Here is an 18,708-nt window from a genome sequence, read left to right as displayed (position 1 = left end):
GTACCTCATAGTGTGTATAAAATGATGTGGTTGCTTTGTCCTTGTCAAATTGGTATTGCTGTTTTCCTGATTTACCTTTCACAGCTACCTCTGCAATACTTCTCCCCCCGTCGGGCATCTCACAGAGGTAAATCCCATCGTCATCAACTCCGATGTCACGGATAGTTAGTCGTCTTTTTGTTCCCCACTCCTCCATTCCATATTTGGCCCCTGGCTGCAGCCGTCTGTCTTCCAGATACCACGTGATGGGAACAGAGTCCTCTGGAACTTCACACTCCAGAACGGCCAAATCTCGTTCCCACACCTCCAGATCGATGAGGGGCTGCTTGAACCGCACAGGCGGCTCTGGGCCACAGGAGGAAGAAGTTTGATTAAGTCAATATAACGTTTTTATAATGTAATAAAAAAGAAAAGCTTGACAGTGTCATTTCATCAATATAAATTCTTCTGGAGATTCAGTGTGACAGAAACTCGCTCACAGGACACCATCTACCGTGTGTCCGTGTTGTAAACTCTGCAAATTGAAATACATGTGGCAGTAAATTCCAGTGAAGCAAACAAGATGAGCAAAAAGCATGAGACAAGTGGCTTATTTAGTATCGGAATGGAAAGGACATTAACACATCAGGGTGTTAGATAGGAAATAAACTGTTTGTAACTGACACCGCCAGACAGTTGGGGGAACATAAGGATGTGGACTATATTTAGTTTTCTGTGTGCAAAGTTCTTCATTTCCTTGTCATATTGTTTTTTAAAAAATCCAATTAAACAGACGGACAACTGATGACACTACATTCTCCCATTTTCCGTTTATATCACCTTTAAATCTACCCTCGACCCAACCACTTACGATTAATCCTATCTCAAGAGTTACATTCTCTATCTCTGACTGACGCAGTACAATACTCTTTTTTTTTTCTTGGTGCCAGTGGACTTTCTCTGAGCCATGTGAGAAACACGATCCCCTTCCCAGAGATTTCGATCACATGGACGCCTCCCTAGACCGTTCACACGCTAAGTAACTTTGCAGACATCTCACTGCCGCTGAAATCCACTTGAGGCTTATGAACTTTGCCTGTTTACTTTCAAATTTCAGATCTGTAAGACATTTCATTCATCCTCCAGATTTTAAAGCAGCTTGTCTAATAATTTCTTTAATAATTATATTTCCAGCTCACAGGCCGACTGACTTAACCTTTTATGAATCTAACTGACTGATGATGTAATGCTTTGTCTGATATATATATATACTATACTTTCCTTTAGAGCAACACCTTTTCATGAAATAAGTTTTATTATATACAAAACTTTCAACCTTTTTATCTTGTGCTGTGGTCGAAACTTCATGAGCTTTCTATATATTTTATTCAGTTTTTTTGAGAAAGAATCAATATACTACCACAACACAAAATGTTAGATTTGAATTTTGTCTGGGCTCTCTGGCCTGACCCCAATACATGTTCTCCATGATGAGATATAGTATCTCACTGACACATCACACCCTCACTCATTCCTTCACCCACTGAAAAAGCCTCCCAGGCTAGAACTGTGTCTGCCTTTACTCTGCTGTCCCTCAAAGAGTTTTTACTTTATTCAATGTAAACTAGAGACTCTTGAGTGCAGTGAAAACGATCTCGACTTACCCTTCACGGTGAGGTGTACAGCACTGAGGGTCTGGCCTGCTGTGTTTGATGCAGCACAGACATAAACGCCGTTATCCTTCTGCTTACAGTACAGAACTTTAAGTGTGAAGTATCCTTCTCTGTCCTCGTATAACAAATAACGCCTTCCCGACAGTATCAGCCTGCCGTCTTTCCTCCAGATTATTTCTGGTTTGGGTTTACCAGTCACGAAGCAGCGGAATTTGGCATGTTTGCCCTCCGTCACGGCAAACATTTTGACTTTGGTAGACTTGGTCACGGTGTCGTCTTTGAGTCGGTTTGGCACTTGCCTACCGATCCTCTGTTTTCCCTGGTGGCCTTTCCGGTGGCCGTTTGTGTAGCCATTACGATTTCCCTCTTCCTCGTGTCCCGGGCCTGCGTCGACGAGCAACACAGCTCCTGCCAATGATTCCCCAAACTCGTTCCTGGCTTTGCATGTATATACTCCACCATCTGGTGCACGAGTCTTAAAAATCTTGAGCTGGAACCATCCACCGTCCTGGTAGCCCACAGTGAAATGTGTGCTTTCAAATATTTCATTGAGTTTCCGGCCGTCCTTTTCCCAGACAACCTCCGGCCGTGGCTTTCCCCACAGCTTACAGGAGAAGACAGCATCTTCCCCACGACCTGCACGGGTGGAGAGCGGCTTGATGAGGAACCGTGGCTTATTCTCCTCTCGTAGCTCCATCTCTTGTGCCTCACCCTCCACGTTCAGTGTTGCTGCTGCATACGTTTCCCCAATGCTGTTCTTTGCTTTGCAAATGTACTGTCCGCTGTCATCTGAGGTCACGGCAGAAATGATGAGATTGTAAACGTTTCCATCCTCAAAGACCCTGTATTGTCCTTGCAGGTCAATCTTTTCATTGTTGCGCTCCCAGATCACCGCGGGCCGTGGATCGCCACCGATTTGACACTTCAGAACAGCATCAGTCCCAGTTTGTACCATCACAGGTCTTGGGTAGGCCAAGAAACGTGGCGCTCCACCAAACACATCCATTGCTGCTCCTGAGTTACCTTTACTTCACCTGTGGCAGCGTCTCACTGGGAGAAGATGGTCCAACCCCTGCACTGCAAATTTCTAAAAAAAAGAAACAACAGAATCATCACGTTGACATCAAACAGTTTGTGTTTTGAACTAGTGAAGCTATTTGATTTTAATCACTCAACCATATACGAAAATAATGATACAATTATACATTTTGAAAATGAGCACAGGAAAATAAAACTGAAGAGCAAATCACTGAACCTCTGTCCCTTTTCCACCCATGTGTTTCAGCACAGACGGATATGATTATTAGGGCTAATTGAATTAGATCTGTCTGCAGGAGAGAAAAACACCGGCGAGCAGTGACAGGGGGAACAACCCTGTCCTGCTGCAACAGCAGCCACAACACATCGAGGCAGTACAGCTGGTGCTGTATTTCAATGGGAAAGTACTTAATATAGCATGCCCTAAATAAAGATCCGTGTGTCAGGTATCACAAAGACAGCTCTGAAAGCCGCATGCTCACACAAACACTGGCAGAAATCACAGTCTGCCCACCCAAGAGACCTAGCAGTCAAAATATGCTGGGCCCCTATCACACCCTTTGTTGGCAGCTCTGATCAGGAATTCTTTCTTTAAATGTCACTGTTAAAATGATTTTTCTGTCGTATTCTTGCATAAATCTGTCCTATGACTGCTAACTGTCCTAAAAAAGTTGGTTCATAGTTTACAATTCCCTCTCTCCCGTTGAAATTTCTCCTTTTTTTTGCCATTCGTGAGATTTTATTCTTCGACTAAAACGTTTCCTCGAGGAGCCTTTTGGATAAAGCAAGCAGTGTTTCAGGTCTGTAGAGTCAGGATTCTGCTTTTATAGTTAATATTTTTGTCAATGCAGCCACGTAGTTGTCAATAATAATATATGAAAAATAAAATATACATGATATTACACAATATGAATGCTAATTATGATAATATAATATTTAAACACTAAAGAAACCAAACCTACTGTTGCAAAATTACGAAATAGTGTTCTTTCAAACTTTTCATTCCCTCTAAAATAGTCTCCATTTGTTTTTGGTTTTTTCATTACCACGAACCATTTTACATTATTCAGCTTTGGTTGGTGTAAATATTGTTGTAAAAGAGAGTTGATAATAGCAGCTTTAGTTTGTAAACTATTATCTTAAAATTCAACTGAAAGTCGGTTAAATTGAAAAAGTCTTTGATTATACAATTTGACATAAATGATCAAAAGTTCCATGATTTTTTTAGTTTTTTGTTGCATCGCGACATGTTTTACGAGGACAGTTTGCACATAGTGTTGAAAGAGACTTCAATATTCCCTCTGGAGGTTTAAAGAGAGGAGATTAACCCCTGTGTTTACTTGTCTGATTTAATTGGAATGACCTCTGCCCCCTGTGAAGCTGTGCCGTGTACCCCCCATATGACCTACCTCGCTTCAGTCGCCAGGAACGACCGTCAACATACATTCCGCAATTGCAGTCTTGCTTCGAGCTGAGAAGCAATGCCACCCGTCTCCTGAAGGCTGAGTAATGTCCCAGGTTGACTTCAGATTCAGACACATGCTCCTCAAAGGTCCCAAGTTCCACTCCAGTTCATGTGTGAGACTATCTGTCCCGCAGGAGGGGGAACTGGACTTCACTATCCTCACGAGATTCCCGCTTAACAACTTCGGAGTGGTCCTACGATCACTGTGTTGTTCAGGCCTTAGACACCCCAAGTGTCATTGTTCGTGGAATACCGATAAATGCTTTTGCAGCTGCTGCTGTCCCCTAAAAATACTGGCTGCCTCGATGACAGCAGTGAAGATAAGTCAGGCACTTCCATTCACTTGCCAGCAGAGGCTAAAGATAGTTCAGGTGGCCAGTGTAGGGGGGGGGGGCTGCTTAGCTTACTTGAGGCTTTGCAATAAAAATCCAAGGAAAAGAGCAAGCGTCAGGGGCATCGTTTAAAAAACAGTGCGTAGGATTATTAATACTAAAAGTGTCCGTGTGCACGAAAGCCAAAAATGGCGTACGCGAAAAAAGATTCAGATTTATAAAACCGGAAGGTAATGTTCCCCCAATAAATCACAGTCCCCCTGGAAGCATGCGTACGAGGACCTGCCTTATGCCCCGCCCCTCTACACGCCCACATGCAACCATAAATGGTCAATGCAAAGCAGCTCATGAATATTAAATTGTCCTGCTGACCAATCGTGTTCCTACGGTGAATCGTGATGAAAAGAAGAAGCCCAGCTTTCTGACACCGATATGGACAACAGTGATGTCATTAATAAAGAAAATACACTGGTACACTGCTACTACCACAGGTGTAGTACCGCCAATATGTATATATTTTAATCATCCAAAACTGCAGGATTATTCAATTCAGAGACAGCTGTGATGTCCTTGATCTATAACATTTAACACAATTATATATTTAAAACGATTAAAAGAGGCTTTACGTAGAAAGGTGAATATTAAACAGTGTTAATCACATCACACAGACCTGTCAGCTAATAAACCAGAGTGGTGAGGACTGTGTTTCTACTGGGATGGTTCGGTTCCGTCGGGTCGGTCTGTGTGATACTGGACTCAGTTCAACACGAAGATCACAGATCTATAGAATCTATATCAGCTAATCAGTCATCATCACGGAACAGGAAATCTTTGTGATCGCTGAACACTCGTTTCTTCGTCATGCAGTGCGTCCATCACGCAGCTTTACACACGAGTGTCACTGCAGTATTTATATATTTAGAGCAATCAGACTGATAACTTCACACATCAGTGAGATCCTCACCTCCACTCAGGGATATTATTTGGAAATGGAAGTTTGCAGAAGCCCATTGGACAGAATAGGGTTGGACGCATGAGAATAATGTCAACACCCCGACAACGTGTCATGAAGGCCAAGTTCAAGCTGCCTAACAAGCTTTGCCTGTCTAGTGCTGATAACTGCAAAGGTTTGTATCTAGGTTAGATTCAGACATTTATTTCATCTACAGATCCATAAAACTCAGCTATGAAACTGATTTTAGTCCAATGGACAATAACACAACAACAACAACAACCACCCTGACATCCTCAGCTTGGTCGACTTCCTTCTCACTTAAAAGCCTCCACAGCAGACTGTGAAAGAGGCTTCAATCAAATGAAGTGAGAGAATAGTGACTGGAGGTCAAGCTGCCTGTGTGACTCCTGCACCATCCATTCTCTCTTTAGAGAATTATGACTCCACCCCGGCCGACCGGATCTGCCCTGGAGGTCCAGACTTCATGGTGGAGAAGAGGCTGCTCGGGGAAGTGCTGCTGAAACTTCAGAATCTGATGAGTGACATTAAACTGGAGATGGAAAGAAAGAACGTTTTTATCTGTTGTTTAATCTGTTCAATTTATCAAATATATCTTCCATCGGTTCACAGTTTGTGTTTATTTTAGTGATACTAGGTATTAGGGAAATATTAAAGTATAAAACATTCTAAGGTTTCAAGAATAATGTGGCAATATTACGAAAAATATAATTGTAATTGAGAAGAAAGTCAAAGAGACAACTTCCAAGTCTGTGTGGTTCTCTTTTCAGAAAAGACTGAATTTCCTAAGCTAAACTTTTCAAAGTCCTGCTACTTATGATAATGTGGTGCTGATGAGCCAAGATATTAAGTATTTATTTGTGGAATCTATAATAAAGTACATCATGTCACATATTCCTTAATGAAGGCAACAGGCTGATCTTCTGATGTTCCCCTCTAAATTATTATTATCATTATTATTATATTGTTTCTCACCTCCTGTCACTCACTGCCGGTTAAAACAATTTTAAGAATCCACCAGCCCAAGTGGCAGGTGAAAAAAAAGTTAATTTCTACCCCCACATAGATTTATATCAATCTGATCCTGTGCCTTGTGAAAATGAGATTGGACAGCACGTGGACTCGTGGGTTTTTCCAGTGTGTGAGGCCGGAGTGTGATTGTGAGACTTGGCCTCAGCATTGGCTGCAGTGTCTCTTCAGCTGTTTGCTGGCTCCACAGTCCCTCCTCCCTGATTTCAGCTGTTGGGAGTAATCTGATATAAGTCAGAGCCCTGTAGCCGGTTATGAAATGCTTTGTGCGTACAACTGAGGAACAACAGTTGTTCTATTATCACAACTCAGATTTTCGGAACGGAGAAAATCAATCTGGAGTAAACGTTGTTGACTGGTTCACAGAATTCACAAGTTCACAAAAAGCTTCAGCTTAATAAACAGGTTTCTTGTTTACAGACGTCACTGTGTCCACATACACAGCCACTTTCACTCTAACACACAATCATGTTGTATATTCTTTTTCCTCAGGTTTTAAATACAGACGTATCTGCTGCTCATGGTGAGAGTCTGAGTCTGAGGGAAAATCTGCATCTGTGTTGTTATTCGACTGATTTGATCTGGACCAGTAATTCTGACCAGAACAACGACTCCTGCTAGTTGTCAATGAGAGACCAGTTGAACTTCACAGTGGACAACTATGATCCACTGGAAGAGGACACGGCAAAGGTCCTGAAGCTGGTGGACCACGTTTCTGTGGTTTCCCAGGGGGAGACGATTATTCAAGCTGCCTCAGACGACTTCTGAAAATGTCATAATTTAGAATTTCATCAGTGTCAGTGGAGAGTTTTAGGCTGCGATCACACCTAGAATTCATTTGGTTCCAACCAAAGCTGAAAATAAGTCTGTACAAACCCAAAGACACACAGCTTTCATACCCAGACACGATAAAGCACATATACAGAGTTTTAAAATTAAGCTTAACGACATATTGAGGTTTTATTGTCCTCTGTCATTCACAATACATTTAAGAAGCAACAGCAACCGGTGAGTATTTTATTTTATTTTTATAGAACATTACAAAGTATGATAAAATACAAATGTTTCAAATATTGAATTCATCAGGAACACATTTTATTGTAGTGGTGTTGTCTAACTCCATGTATATTGTATTTATTTTATTTAAATCTTTCATTGTCATCTGTATTCTTTTTGTAAAGTATTTTGGAACATGGTTAAGAAAATATATAAAATACAAATAAATTATTAATCCTAAATCAGTGACTTGTGAGACTCTAAACTTGTTAAAACGACTCATGTGAAATGTCATCAAAGGTTCATTTATTTATTCCAGAGATGTGAGTTGAGGTTAATACTCAACAAACCTGTTAACAGTAGATTTCATCTCCTATTCCAGATCACTTCCCCTTTAACATAACTTAGCCCGTGACTTCCTGTATGTAAACCTATAGGAGACGCTGGATTGACTTTGGGGTGACATCATTACGTCACTGTGGCCCAAACCCTGTTGGATTTCAGTTAAATCCTCATCCTGTCTTCAGAACCGCTCTGAATGTGAATTCCAGCTGTGCACACATGACAGTGACGTGTTTCTCTTGACTGTGCTGCGGCGCTACACGACCTGTTAGTAGAAGGTTAAGCCTTTGCCCACAGCAGCACTCATTTGCCAACATCGCCAAAAAGTGACGACATTTATCTTCAGGCTTTTATTTAACTGCACAGAATGAGTCATTCCACGGCAAAGCTATTTCCTCTCTTCTGTATTTATTGTTCCCGGTGGCTTTGGGCCCAGCAACGTGTTGATTGGGCCTTTTGCCTTTTCTTATAATGAACAATGGCCTGGACTGAGTTTGCCTTTTAGCTTTTAGATTTATTGGCATGTATGTGTGTGTGACATCCGTGATAAGGTGAAGCCAAGTATACATTACACATTATGACTGATGAAATGAAAGTTTAAATAAGAAATAGTTGAATGTAAAACCAAAAGAAAGTGTGTGTATGGACATAAACTTTTATATAATGAGCTACATATTTAATTACAAATAATTTACAGTCATTTTACATGATTTTTCTGTTTGTGTAATTTAAGAAAGCAGAAAAAAGTAATAATTTCTCTCTTCAACGATGAGAAATAAATGTGGTTTTTGGCAATACAATAAAAATTGTTTAAAATAAATGTATCAAATAAAAACTAAATTAATATAACTAAACTACTACTCGTAAATGAAAATGTTTTCGATAAAATGTGGATTTATTTTCTACAGTTTATATCTTGCTCATTTATTATGCGTTCCTGGGTAATTGTCAGAGATTTTCAAAAACTACATTGGTCATAAATTGTCTGTATTGAATCTAAGTTGACATGAGGTTTATCCAAACATTCACTCTGGATATTATCATTGTCAAAATTAGAGGATTGAAAAAATGCTAACAAGGGAGTTGAAATAATAAAAGTGCCAAAAAACATCGGTGCTTAACCCTTTGAGATATTGGGAAACCACTGAGGTCAAATGATTTATCAAATAATCCATAAGCCAGGGAAACTCGGGTATGATCAGATAAAACCTCAAGCTATGATTTAACTAAAGCTAAAACTGAACCTGTTTGCCTATTTATCTGAAACTATCTGATATTTAAGTTAAGTTTTCATCCAGTAGCTGTTAGTTCTTTGAGGAAACCAGCTCAAAAGGTGTTTGTTTACTTATTTCGACTTAGAATGGACATCAAATTAAGTGAGAAATCATTTTAAGTGATGAACAGAAATAGACACATGCCACATTTTTCTCTTCCATGTGACTATGTCGAACAATCCTGAAAAAGGACGGAAGCTACTCCTCTGGCACTTTGCTTATGACGAATGATAATGACTGAAGTTTACTTTTCATCGCAGAGCTGCAGGATACACAGCCTCTTTGTGGACAGTCCCACTTTGCTCTCTGTGAGGTTCCACAGCCACACATCTAACAGACAGTTTTGTCTTTCTGTTCCCCGACACTGGAATGTGAGCTAAGCAGTCGTTCACGGAGCCGTGGACGTGTTCAGACAGTAGCCTGCAGGCCCGACAGATAGAGCCACTACTACAGCACAGTCTTGTAATGCTGGAGGAGACTGCACCCAGCGCTTTTTTACCAGCGATGACAAACATGCTCAAACAACATTAAAGCAGATGGCAGCAGTACCTGGAGCGAGTTTTAAAAAAAAAACTGTTCAACCAAACTGATGAATTCATGATCTGGTAACGTTGTCGTATCCCTGGAGAGATGAAGACATGCTGCTGCAGCCATATGCATCAATAGGTTTTGACTTGTTTGTGTAAATCACTCAGAGAAACACCTTCTCTGAGTGATTTAATATACATGTATATTTCATATTTCTTTATGTATCTGACACATTTCTGTATCTGAAACAACAAGCAGACGAGAGTTGCCAGGAATGTAACGAACAAAGTTTTCACATCTCAACAAATCCGACGAAGAAAACAAAATGTAAAAGGAGAACAACCCACCACGTCACACAGTAAAAACCAAACTCTACCCACAGTATTTACAGCAGGCAGACAGCAGGGCATTAATTAATAGTAGAGGACCCCAATCAAGTGTTCCCTCTGCAAGGCTTGGAAAGAAAACCAACTGTACCCTCTGGTGGCCATCTTGTGAATGTGCAGCGTGCCCCAATTTAGCTCACAGCCAAATCAAATACTCACTGTGGGATTAATCTGAGTTTTAATATGATTTATTCATCTCCAGTTTTATCATAATCAAAGCTGAGGGTGAAGGTGCAGCTCATATTCATAACACTCGTCACATAATATTACCTTGTTAATTAAGTTCACGTTCCAAAGCATCTTCTCAAGTTTTAAGATCCATCTTCAGAATGTGTAACAATACAGAAGTTACATTTGAGGAATGAAATGATCAAACCTGGATATTCCTCAGGTAGGGCTCACCTTCCTCTTACCTCTGAGCAACACAAACCAAAGCAAACAAGCCTCTCGCTGAGACTTCATGGGCTCATTGTCCCGCTGAGTCCTGTGAGATGTGAGGCCGCTGCAGCTGGAGAGGCTGACAGTGTAAACACAGCATGAATGGCTGCAGCTCCTCCGGTGGAAAAAACCTCAGTTTGCACAGCTCAAGCTGCAGTTTTTCATCTTTTCACGTCCACTCCAGGCAAAGTCCACACAGGGCTTGTCAGAGAGGACACAGGATAATAATAATTACAATAATAATATTAATAACACTAATACTTTATTATTAGTGGTATTAGTAGTAGTGGTATTATCAGGTGGTATCATCTTCCTTTGTTTGAAACATCCCTCGGTCAGTTTTCTTTTATCTTGTGGAATGAAAATATACATTTAATGGATTCCTCTCATTGCCTACATACTAAAAGAGAATTAGAAATACTATGTCAAAACCCATGCTTCTAATAATGATAATATGTTATTCATACTTTATTCCTCCCCTTACGTTTTACCTATATAAAATGTTCTCTTTATATAATGTATCAGGGATTTTGTTTTGTTATGTGTTGCTGCCTTTACTTTACGGGTGTGGTTTTCAGCCATTAGTGGTTTCTACCACATCCCACACTTACTTTTACATGTCATGTATGTATTTAGTTTTTCGTTTGTGTTGGATAAACAATGTTCATATTGGTAATAGATTATTATCATCAGTAATAGAAGTAGAATCATATTATTATTGCCATGATTATTAATATTATTGTGTATTTTTGTTGTTTTATAATTAGTAGTATCATCATCACAGTATATTGTTGTATTTATTTATTTACTTATTTGGGTGGGGGGGTGCTGGGGGCTGACACGTGTCCCTGAACTCTAATTGCAGGTTGACAGACGTTGGAGGTGGTTCCCTTCTAGGACCTGGCGGAAGTCCCCGCTGTGCGCCCCTGGTCTCACCTCTCTCTCTCACCTCTCTCTCTCTCTCTCTCTCTCTCTCTCTCTCTCCTCTCTCTCTCTCTCTCTCTCTCTCCCTCTCTCGCTCTCTCTCTCTCTTTCCCTCTCTCTCTTCTCTTCTCTCTCTCTCTCTCTCTCCCTCTCTCTCTCTCTCTCTCTCTCTCTCTCTCTCTCTCTCTCTCTCTCTCTCTCTCCTTCCTCTCTCTCTCCTCTCTCTCTCTCTCTCTCTCTCTCTCTCTCTCTCTCCTCTCTCTCCCTCTCGCTCCCTCTCTCTCTCTCACTCCTCCTCTCTGTCTCCAGTGGAGCTGCCGTGTCTCCATCAGCTGTTCTGGCATCGTGCTGCAGCGGTGCTGGACACTCTTCCGCCTCGATACCAGGGAAAGAAGAAGCAGAATAAGAAATCAACATGAGGTACTTGTAACGGAACTTTTCTCCCCCCCCCCTGTTGGCCTGTTGCACTGAGCCGAGTCGTGGATGTGAGAGTTGTTTGCTCTGGTTCCTCTGCAGGTGTTGTCCGTGGCTGCAGCGCCTCGTCTGCTGCGTCCTGCTCCTCGTCAGTCCAGCGGCATCGCAGTGGCCAGGTGAGAGAAACACAGGAGCAGGGATGTCAGGGCTCTGGTGACACGTTCATAACCCAAAACATTCATAACTCTGTCTCTATCCCGCACTGCCTGTGGTGGATGGAAATATTACAATGCTGGTTTTCACTGGTTTTTACTGGTTTAATATCCTTTTTGGATGTGGCTGGAGTTTATCATCCTATGTGGTCTGTGAGGGTAGTTGTGACTTTTTATTTATGTCCCTTCATTTACACGAAAAGTTCCAAGAAGTTTTACAAACTGCAGAAAGTTGGCACATCTCTGTCATGATGCTGAGTTGCTGCTGTGGGTTGACGCCTGCTCCCGGCTTCACATCGAGGACTCTGCAGCTTCAACCTTCTTATCGAACCACTTGTTGACTGAAGTCTCACGGCTGCTGCTGCAAAGCCGTGATGACCCGCAGTCAGGATCCAGCTTCAGCAGGTTGTTGGTCTCAGAAGGTCAAAGTTGAGACCATTTACAGGTTTTTCCTCAAGTCCAAAGTCCACAGTGTAAAGTCCCCCCGCCCCCCCATGTAATGACCTGTTAACCCAAACGGCACAAGCAGAATTGCTCACTAGTCTCTTTCCAGATGTTATCAAGTCAGTGCATCTGAACAGGAGGCAGTGGTCCATCTGTAACAGTGTCGGGGGGGCGATAGGAGCCACTGAATGAAAAAAACCTCTCTTGTGGTCCTGAATAATTTATCTCTGAAGCTCACAGACGTCCCACGTTTCATTTAGTCACCGTACAGCTGGAGAGACGTGTAGCTGTCAGGTGATAGGGAGAGGAAACTGAGAGGATGTCCATTAATATTTGATCGCTAATGGAGGGAGGCAGCATTTGGGGGCTTCGATGAACTTTGCGTGTTAAATTGACTCGTATATCTTATTTATCTTGTAGTGAAACAGGTTTGATGCGACACATTGTTTTTAGGGTAAACCGTTTTCAAGTGAACTCTCCAACAGTGTGACATTTTCACAGGAATGCTGTGCTGTCTGTGTGTGTCCAGGCTGAAAGGGCCTGTCGCTCAGTCTCAGGAGTTCTGCCTTTGGTCGCCCGCGACATGGTTGAATTAGGTCTGATTCATTCCCCAGTCCCTGACTGGGTCAGGAATCCCTATTGTCATGTGATCTTTGACATGCACCCAGCATGGTTTTTGCCTGAAGGGAGCAGGGGCGAGGTGGGGGGAGGGGAGTGGCTGTAAGGGGACACCCCGCCGTGCTATTTAATGGCTGAATTAGATGCCACATTAAAAATCACAGCTGGTTTGAGGGTTTCTCCTTTTCAGAGTCGGCCAGAGGGACATGAAAGCCATTTGAAACATTACACATAAGGGATGAATGGAACTGGCTGTGCTGGGAAGTGTTAACAAAATTATAACATTTATATTTTGTCATTTTAAATATATTTTATTAAATGGCCTGTTAAAAGTTATTCTGTAGCTCCCATCTGATAGTAGTGAGCTCTGATTGGTGAAACTGTTGTTGTAGTAACGTGTGATGGAGCAGTTTGACTACAGCAGAGAAGCCTTTGACAAACATCTGTCAACGTTTCACTGTATGGCTGTAACATCTGCTTCTATACATAGATGATGATCTTTATTTCCTGTTGTTGCAAAAATATGTTTAGCTCATAAGAAATATTTAAAGTGTGACAGATTTTCATTTTGTCTTCTAGTTTTCTTTCTACAGCTGTTTCAATTTATATATATATATATATATTTATATATTTAGCTGGAAGTAAAATAAAATAAAACTCTTTTAAAGTTTCTTCTGGCCAAAATAAATGTACTAAACTTACAATATGTACAAAGCATTTAGTGGCTTTTATTAAAATGTCTTGTTAGATGTTGAACTTAGATTGATAGACTTACATAGATCCCCAAAAAATAGACACACATTTCTTATTAAGTGGCTTTTGCAAATGATAATAGATGCTAAATATCTTATGCATCTTGTATATGCGCTGACACCCCCTCATACATCATATTTTTTAAAGCATATACAAATTACATGTGAGGTCAGTTAAATACGCACGTTGTGTTACTTCATAAGTAATCGAGACTCCACGGAGGATTTCTGATTGATGTCCACTCATTCATTTAAAAGTTCCTCACCTCAAGAATAAAAGTTTTCCCCGCTGCCACTGCATCGGGGCCTCAGTTGGGATCATAGTGGCTCTTAAGTGAAATAAATGGAGCGACTGTGCCGAGATTCTGTTGACTCAGTGAACCTTGTGATGTCTAATCCCTGGATTTTCTAGTCAGTAAACCTACTTATTCATGATCGACATTTCTGCTGCTTTCCCATTAGGTCTGTAAGTTCCATCCAGCGTTAGCTTTGTCATGTTGTGTCAGCCACCAGCATTTACACAGACCATTTAACCTCTCCGCTGGGGAGATGTTTATGTCTTGGACTGTGCGAGACGGGCTCTGCTTTTGCGACTTTCAGTGTAAGCTTACGGGTGTGTGTGAGGTTGTGGGTGGGGGTCATCCAAAATGTCAAGTGGACGTCTGGATGTCCGTGTCTGGCTCCCTGTTGTTTCTGCATTTTCAAAAAAAACTCCACTCAAGCAGCCGATGCTTCCTTTTGTTTCTTTATGCTCTTACATGAGCAACTTTGTGAACCGTCAGTCATCGAGTCACACGTCAGGGACCAGGTCACTGATCATATCGGTCAGAAGTCTCAGTAATGGACTGGATGGGCCTTTTAAAGTTGCATGCGATGCTTAGCTTTAAAAACATCTGAGAGTCCACATGTGGTTGTTTCTTTAGTTTCATAAAGAACAATCAAAACAATGTTTACAAGCTCATTTCAAGCAGAGGGGACTTGTGTGTCTCTTAAAACTCATCCAGCGTAACTGGACCTATCTCTTAACACGGCACGGCTGTCAAGGACCGGGACAGAGACAAGTGAGACACACGAGGGGGGAGGCTGAAAAAAGGAAATGCAGATTTGGTATAGTTTACTTCAATGAAGATGTGTTTTTGTAAGAAACCCACAGTGGTCACATCCTGCTTTGATTTACTTAAGCCGACCCATCTGGAGCCCGTAGTGAATCTAGACAGTTGTATATCTGTGCTGGATGTAGAAGAACCAGGCGCCCTGTTTGAATTAGTCTGCATGCGCACATCAGAGACGTGATGCTAAATGTGGCGGATGCTTTGTTTTTCTCATTATTTTTCAAAATTTCTCACTGTCAGTAAAATATGTTTATGTATTTCGTCAACTTTTTAAGGCATTTGGACGATTTATTTTTGTGTATTACCTTTATTGTTAATATCACTCTCTCATATTTATTATAACGCCTTTTTAAGAGCCCCCCCCCCGCCGCCGCCCACCCACAGACATACATACCAACTAGAATGCAAATCCCCCTTTAAATTGAATCAAGCTGCACCAAATTTCAACACGCTCATAGTATCAGTCGTCTAAAGTTTCATCAAGATCCATGAATTATTCCCTCGGAAATCAGTGAAAATGTCCAAAAAGTACCCGATGTTCCTCCATCTGATCTCGAGCCGCACCAAAAATCTATTAATAATGTGTTCCACAGCTACTGAGTTCATGGTTGCATCATTATGTGGTGAAAAATAGGGTCGAAGAGCATCAGGCCAAATTCCCGATACCAAGTTAAACTGAAAGAATGTTTTTCTGACTAAAGGCAGATGGAAGTAACTGGATGGCAGCTGAGGTCAAACCTGTGGAGTGAACAGATAAACATCCTTCCACAGGCAAAAGAGTTCCCTGATATAGAAATCTGATATTTATTATTAATAAAATACAGATTTGTCAGCATTGCCATATGTAAAGGGCGTCGTTCTGTATTCGCTCTGTATCCCCATCATGTTTTCCGGCCTCCTCTTGATCGCTGCTGACAGCTGTTATCAGTATTTTTATGTGCTCCCGCCGCTCAGCGTTTCAGGTGCGCGCGGCTGCTCTCTCATGCCGGCCCCGATGTCAAAATGCCGGGTTCGACAGAGGCAAAATACAGAGGGACACCGTAATTGCTACTTGTGTTCCAAGAGGAGAGGACTTGTAGGGCCACTTGCTCTGCACACCCGACTATCTCCACTGCTAATGGCACACTGAGTGCCCTCTTAGTGCTCAGCACCTCTTTCCTGTTTGTGGTGAAACCCTCACTTATTTGCTGGTCTTTCCCAGGTCTCTTGAAGGTGTGAAGCCGTACTCTGCAAATAACAGGACTTTACAGTACGAGCAGGTTTTTGTTTTAAATAACCGAGCATCAAGCAAAATGGAAAAAGCACATACATTACCAACTTTCTAAAGTGACTCCCCCACATCTAGATTTGATTATTTGAAGGTTCTTTGGAAATGTGTTTGCTTCAGAAAAGTTTTCCTCAGCTTTTCCACAAATTGCATTTATGAGGATTGATGGTGTGACTTTTTCATGCAGCAAAAACCCCCCAAGATTACATCTGCCATGGGTCGACACACAGTAACAACAGTTTGCTGCTATTATGTAAAAACTGCTGTGTTATAAACCTGATGACCTCTCAAACTACCCTGGAAAAGGGGCATTCAGCTGCTTTAGAGAGCATTAGAGTCGAGGGCAGGCTTACATCTACTACTGTGTGGTCAGTTTGTCAGCACTGTACGCTGCTTTCAGGGGGAACACTGGTTTCCATGGCCACCAGGTGCAGATTTTTCCACCACAAAGCTGTATTTGGCCGCAGCAAAGGAAACCGGATCCATCTACCTGGCACTTTGTCTCAGTCACCAGCTTTAGGGAGTGATCGCTCGTTCTTATACTGACAGTCTGCTGAACGCAGGGAGACATGAAACTAGAGACCCCCCCCACCCCACCCAGCCCCCTTCTCCACCCAGTTACGTTCTCTTGTCCTAAAGAAATCTATACCATCAGCTTTTCACTCTCCATGAACTGGGACGGGGGTTCAGAGTGACCGAGGCTGCCGCATGTCTGCAGCTGGGATGTGATCCCCAGATGTTATTTTCAGGTAACCCTGCAGATTCAAACTTGAAATAAGCATGTTTTTTAGCTGTCAGACGTGAACACTGTTGACACAAGCCCAACCTACCACCCAATGTGTTTTTTTCTTTTTAATGAATGAATAGACCATTCAGCATTTCATGAGGCCCCTCTTGGGAATGTCATTGTGTGTTTCAAACCTCACTTGCCGTTATATTCCTCTTTTTTTTTTGCTCTCCATGTCTTCTTATCTTTCGATTGACTCTCGTGACGCGCGGGCCGCTTTTCAAGGCATCCTTGAATTCCACTCATTCACCCGTCCCTCAAGAGCTGCCATGTCTGTAGGCAACACTCTTTTTAACCCTCTCGCAAATCTCACACCATGGGGGTGTGAACTGAGGAGAATCCCATGGGACGGGGAGATTACCATCAAGTGTAGAGCTCCTGTGACAAAAGAGGGATTTGCCGAGTCCTGTACCTCTGTCCTCCACTTTTGTATGGTCTTGCTGGAAGTGGGACTCGAAGGGGATTCGAGGCGAGGTATGGAATTCGATGACATGACCTGTCTTCACTGTACCTGTCAGAAAACGGAGAGGGGGACTTGTCAGATCTCGTCGCTATTGGTGTAAAGTTGGGTAATAAAACACAGAAAAAGGAAGAACAACGGTTTGTGTTGTCGTTCGCTGAGCCTCCCGGTGTTTTGACTCTGAAGTTAAGTGCCGTCACGTCACCAACTTTCATGCACTGGAGAAAATCTTTTTAAAGACGTGCCATTATCTGCTTTTGTGTAAATGTCCTTGCTTGACGGCGCAGCGAGACGGAGGACCCTGGGTCTTGTTGGATCATGTGCTGAGCCTGGATTTGTGCAGAGCAAAAGCCGCGGCTGCTCATAACTTGGAAGCTGCTAATTGTTGTGTGAATCATGAGCTTCCAGACAATAAAGGGTGCCCTCTATTCACTCTGTGGATGTTATGGGCCAGGTGGCACGGTGCCATCCATTGAGAGGTTTAGAGAGCAGGAACATAGGCCAACCAAGGGGATGTTAAATATTTAGAGGGCCAGTGAAAGATTTGCAAGGCTGTTCATCTACTGAGACGGTGGCATTTTCAGTCGGGGAGACAAGCTGGAAGGTCCGCAGTCGAATTCCCTACCTCGTTGGTCACCTAACTGGCTGAGACGTCCCTTGAAACGCAGTTACTGCCGTGTTCAGCAGAACCCCGTGGTTTCACAAGGGCAGTTTATGACCTTATTATTTGGACTCGTTAATGTCTGAATTAAAGTCTTCGTAACCTTGAGTTTCCTGGGTTGAGTGAAAATCTGGATAGACGGTAAGAATGCAAGAGAATACTTCACGGCTAAATGTATGCAGGATTAGATATACCTCTATCTGAATCAACACAGCTGTCTACACACACACCGTGCAAATGCTTGCATTTCGCTGCATTTCTACACACATCACCACAACCCAAAGTGTGTTTGTGCTTTACCGAGCAGCGAGAATAATCTCTAGGCCAAAGTTCAAAGAACTAGTGAGAATAGAATGAAATGGCCTCACGCCATCGCCTCACGTTTCCTCATGACCAGGCCATACCTGGTGGTCCACTGTCAGCCTGGTGTGTCAGGGCGTGCTCACCTCGGGTCTTATAGTGGGTTCTGTGCTTGTTTTCACTATAAATGCCTTAGGCTTAGAATAACATATGTATCTACGCATGTATGAGCATACCATACATTCATAGATCAGATCAGACGAGGAAGTTGTATTTGAGAAGAAATCCCCGACCCTCCGTGTAT

General features: G+C 42.3%; 2 protein-coding genes across 20 annotated transcripts in view; one reads left to right on the top strand and one right to left on the bottom strand.

Annotated features, from left to right (window-relative positions):
- Nucleotides 1-4,469, bottom strand: part of obsl1b (obscurin like cytoskeletal adaptor 1b) — a 31,535-nt gene extending 27,066 nt beyond the window's left edge. For 4 of the 18 annotated variants that reach the window (XM_035173796.2, XM_035173803.2, XM_035173798.2 and 1 more), the window contains exons 1-3: nucleotides 4,100-4,469; nucleotides 1,644-2,739; nucleotides 76-345 (exon numbers count right to left, since the gene is read on the bottom strand). In XM_035173796.2, the coding sequence (XP_035029687.2) occupies nucleotides 76-345; nucleotides 1,644-2,658 (1,285 nt within the window). In that variant the 5' untranslated portion in view covers nucleotides 2,659-2,739; nucleotides 4,100-4,469. Of the gene's footprint in view, nucleotides 1-75; nucleotides 346-1,643; nucleotides 2,740-2,907; nucleotides 3,202-4,099 lie in introns of those variants that run through there. The other 14 variants (XM_035173800.2, XM_035173804.2, XM_035173801.2 and 11 more) reach the window with 8 other exon arrangements.
- Nucleotides 4,470-11,639: 7,170 nt separating this feature from the next.
- Nucleotides 11,640-18,708, top strand: part of col18a1a (collagen type XVIII alpha 1 chain a) — a 66,659-nt gene continuing 59,590 nt past the window's right edge. For both annotated transcript variants that reach the window (XM_035174267.2, XM_035174266.2), the window contains exons 1-2: nucleotides 11,640-11,797; nucleotides 11,894-11,967. In XM_035174267.2, the coding sequence (XP_035030158.2) occupies nucleotides 11,793-11,797; nucleotides 11,894-11,967 (79 nt within the window). In that variant the 5' untranslated portion in view covers nucleotides 11,640-11,792. The remainder of the gene's footprint in view (nucleotides 11,798-11,893; nucleotides 11,968-18,708) is intronic.

The sequence above is a fragment of the Hippoglossus stenolepis genome, chromosome 13, assembly GCF_022539355.2.
Source record: "Hippoglossus stenolepis isolate QCI-W04-F060 chromosome 13, HSTE1.2, whole genome shotgun sequence".
Lineage (NCBI taxonomy): Eukaryota > Metazoa > Chordata > Actinopteri > Pleuronectiformes > Pleuronectidae > Hippoglossus > Hippoglossus stenolepis.
The sequence above is the reverse complement of the archived record's forward strand: the minus strand, read 5'-3'. Positions and strand labels throughout refer to the sequence as shown.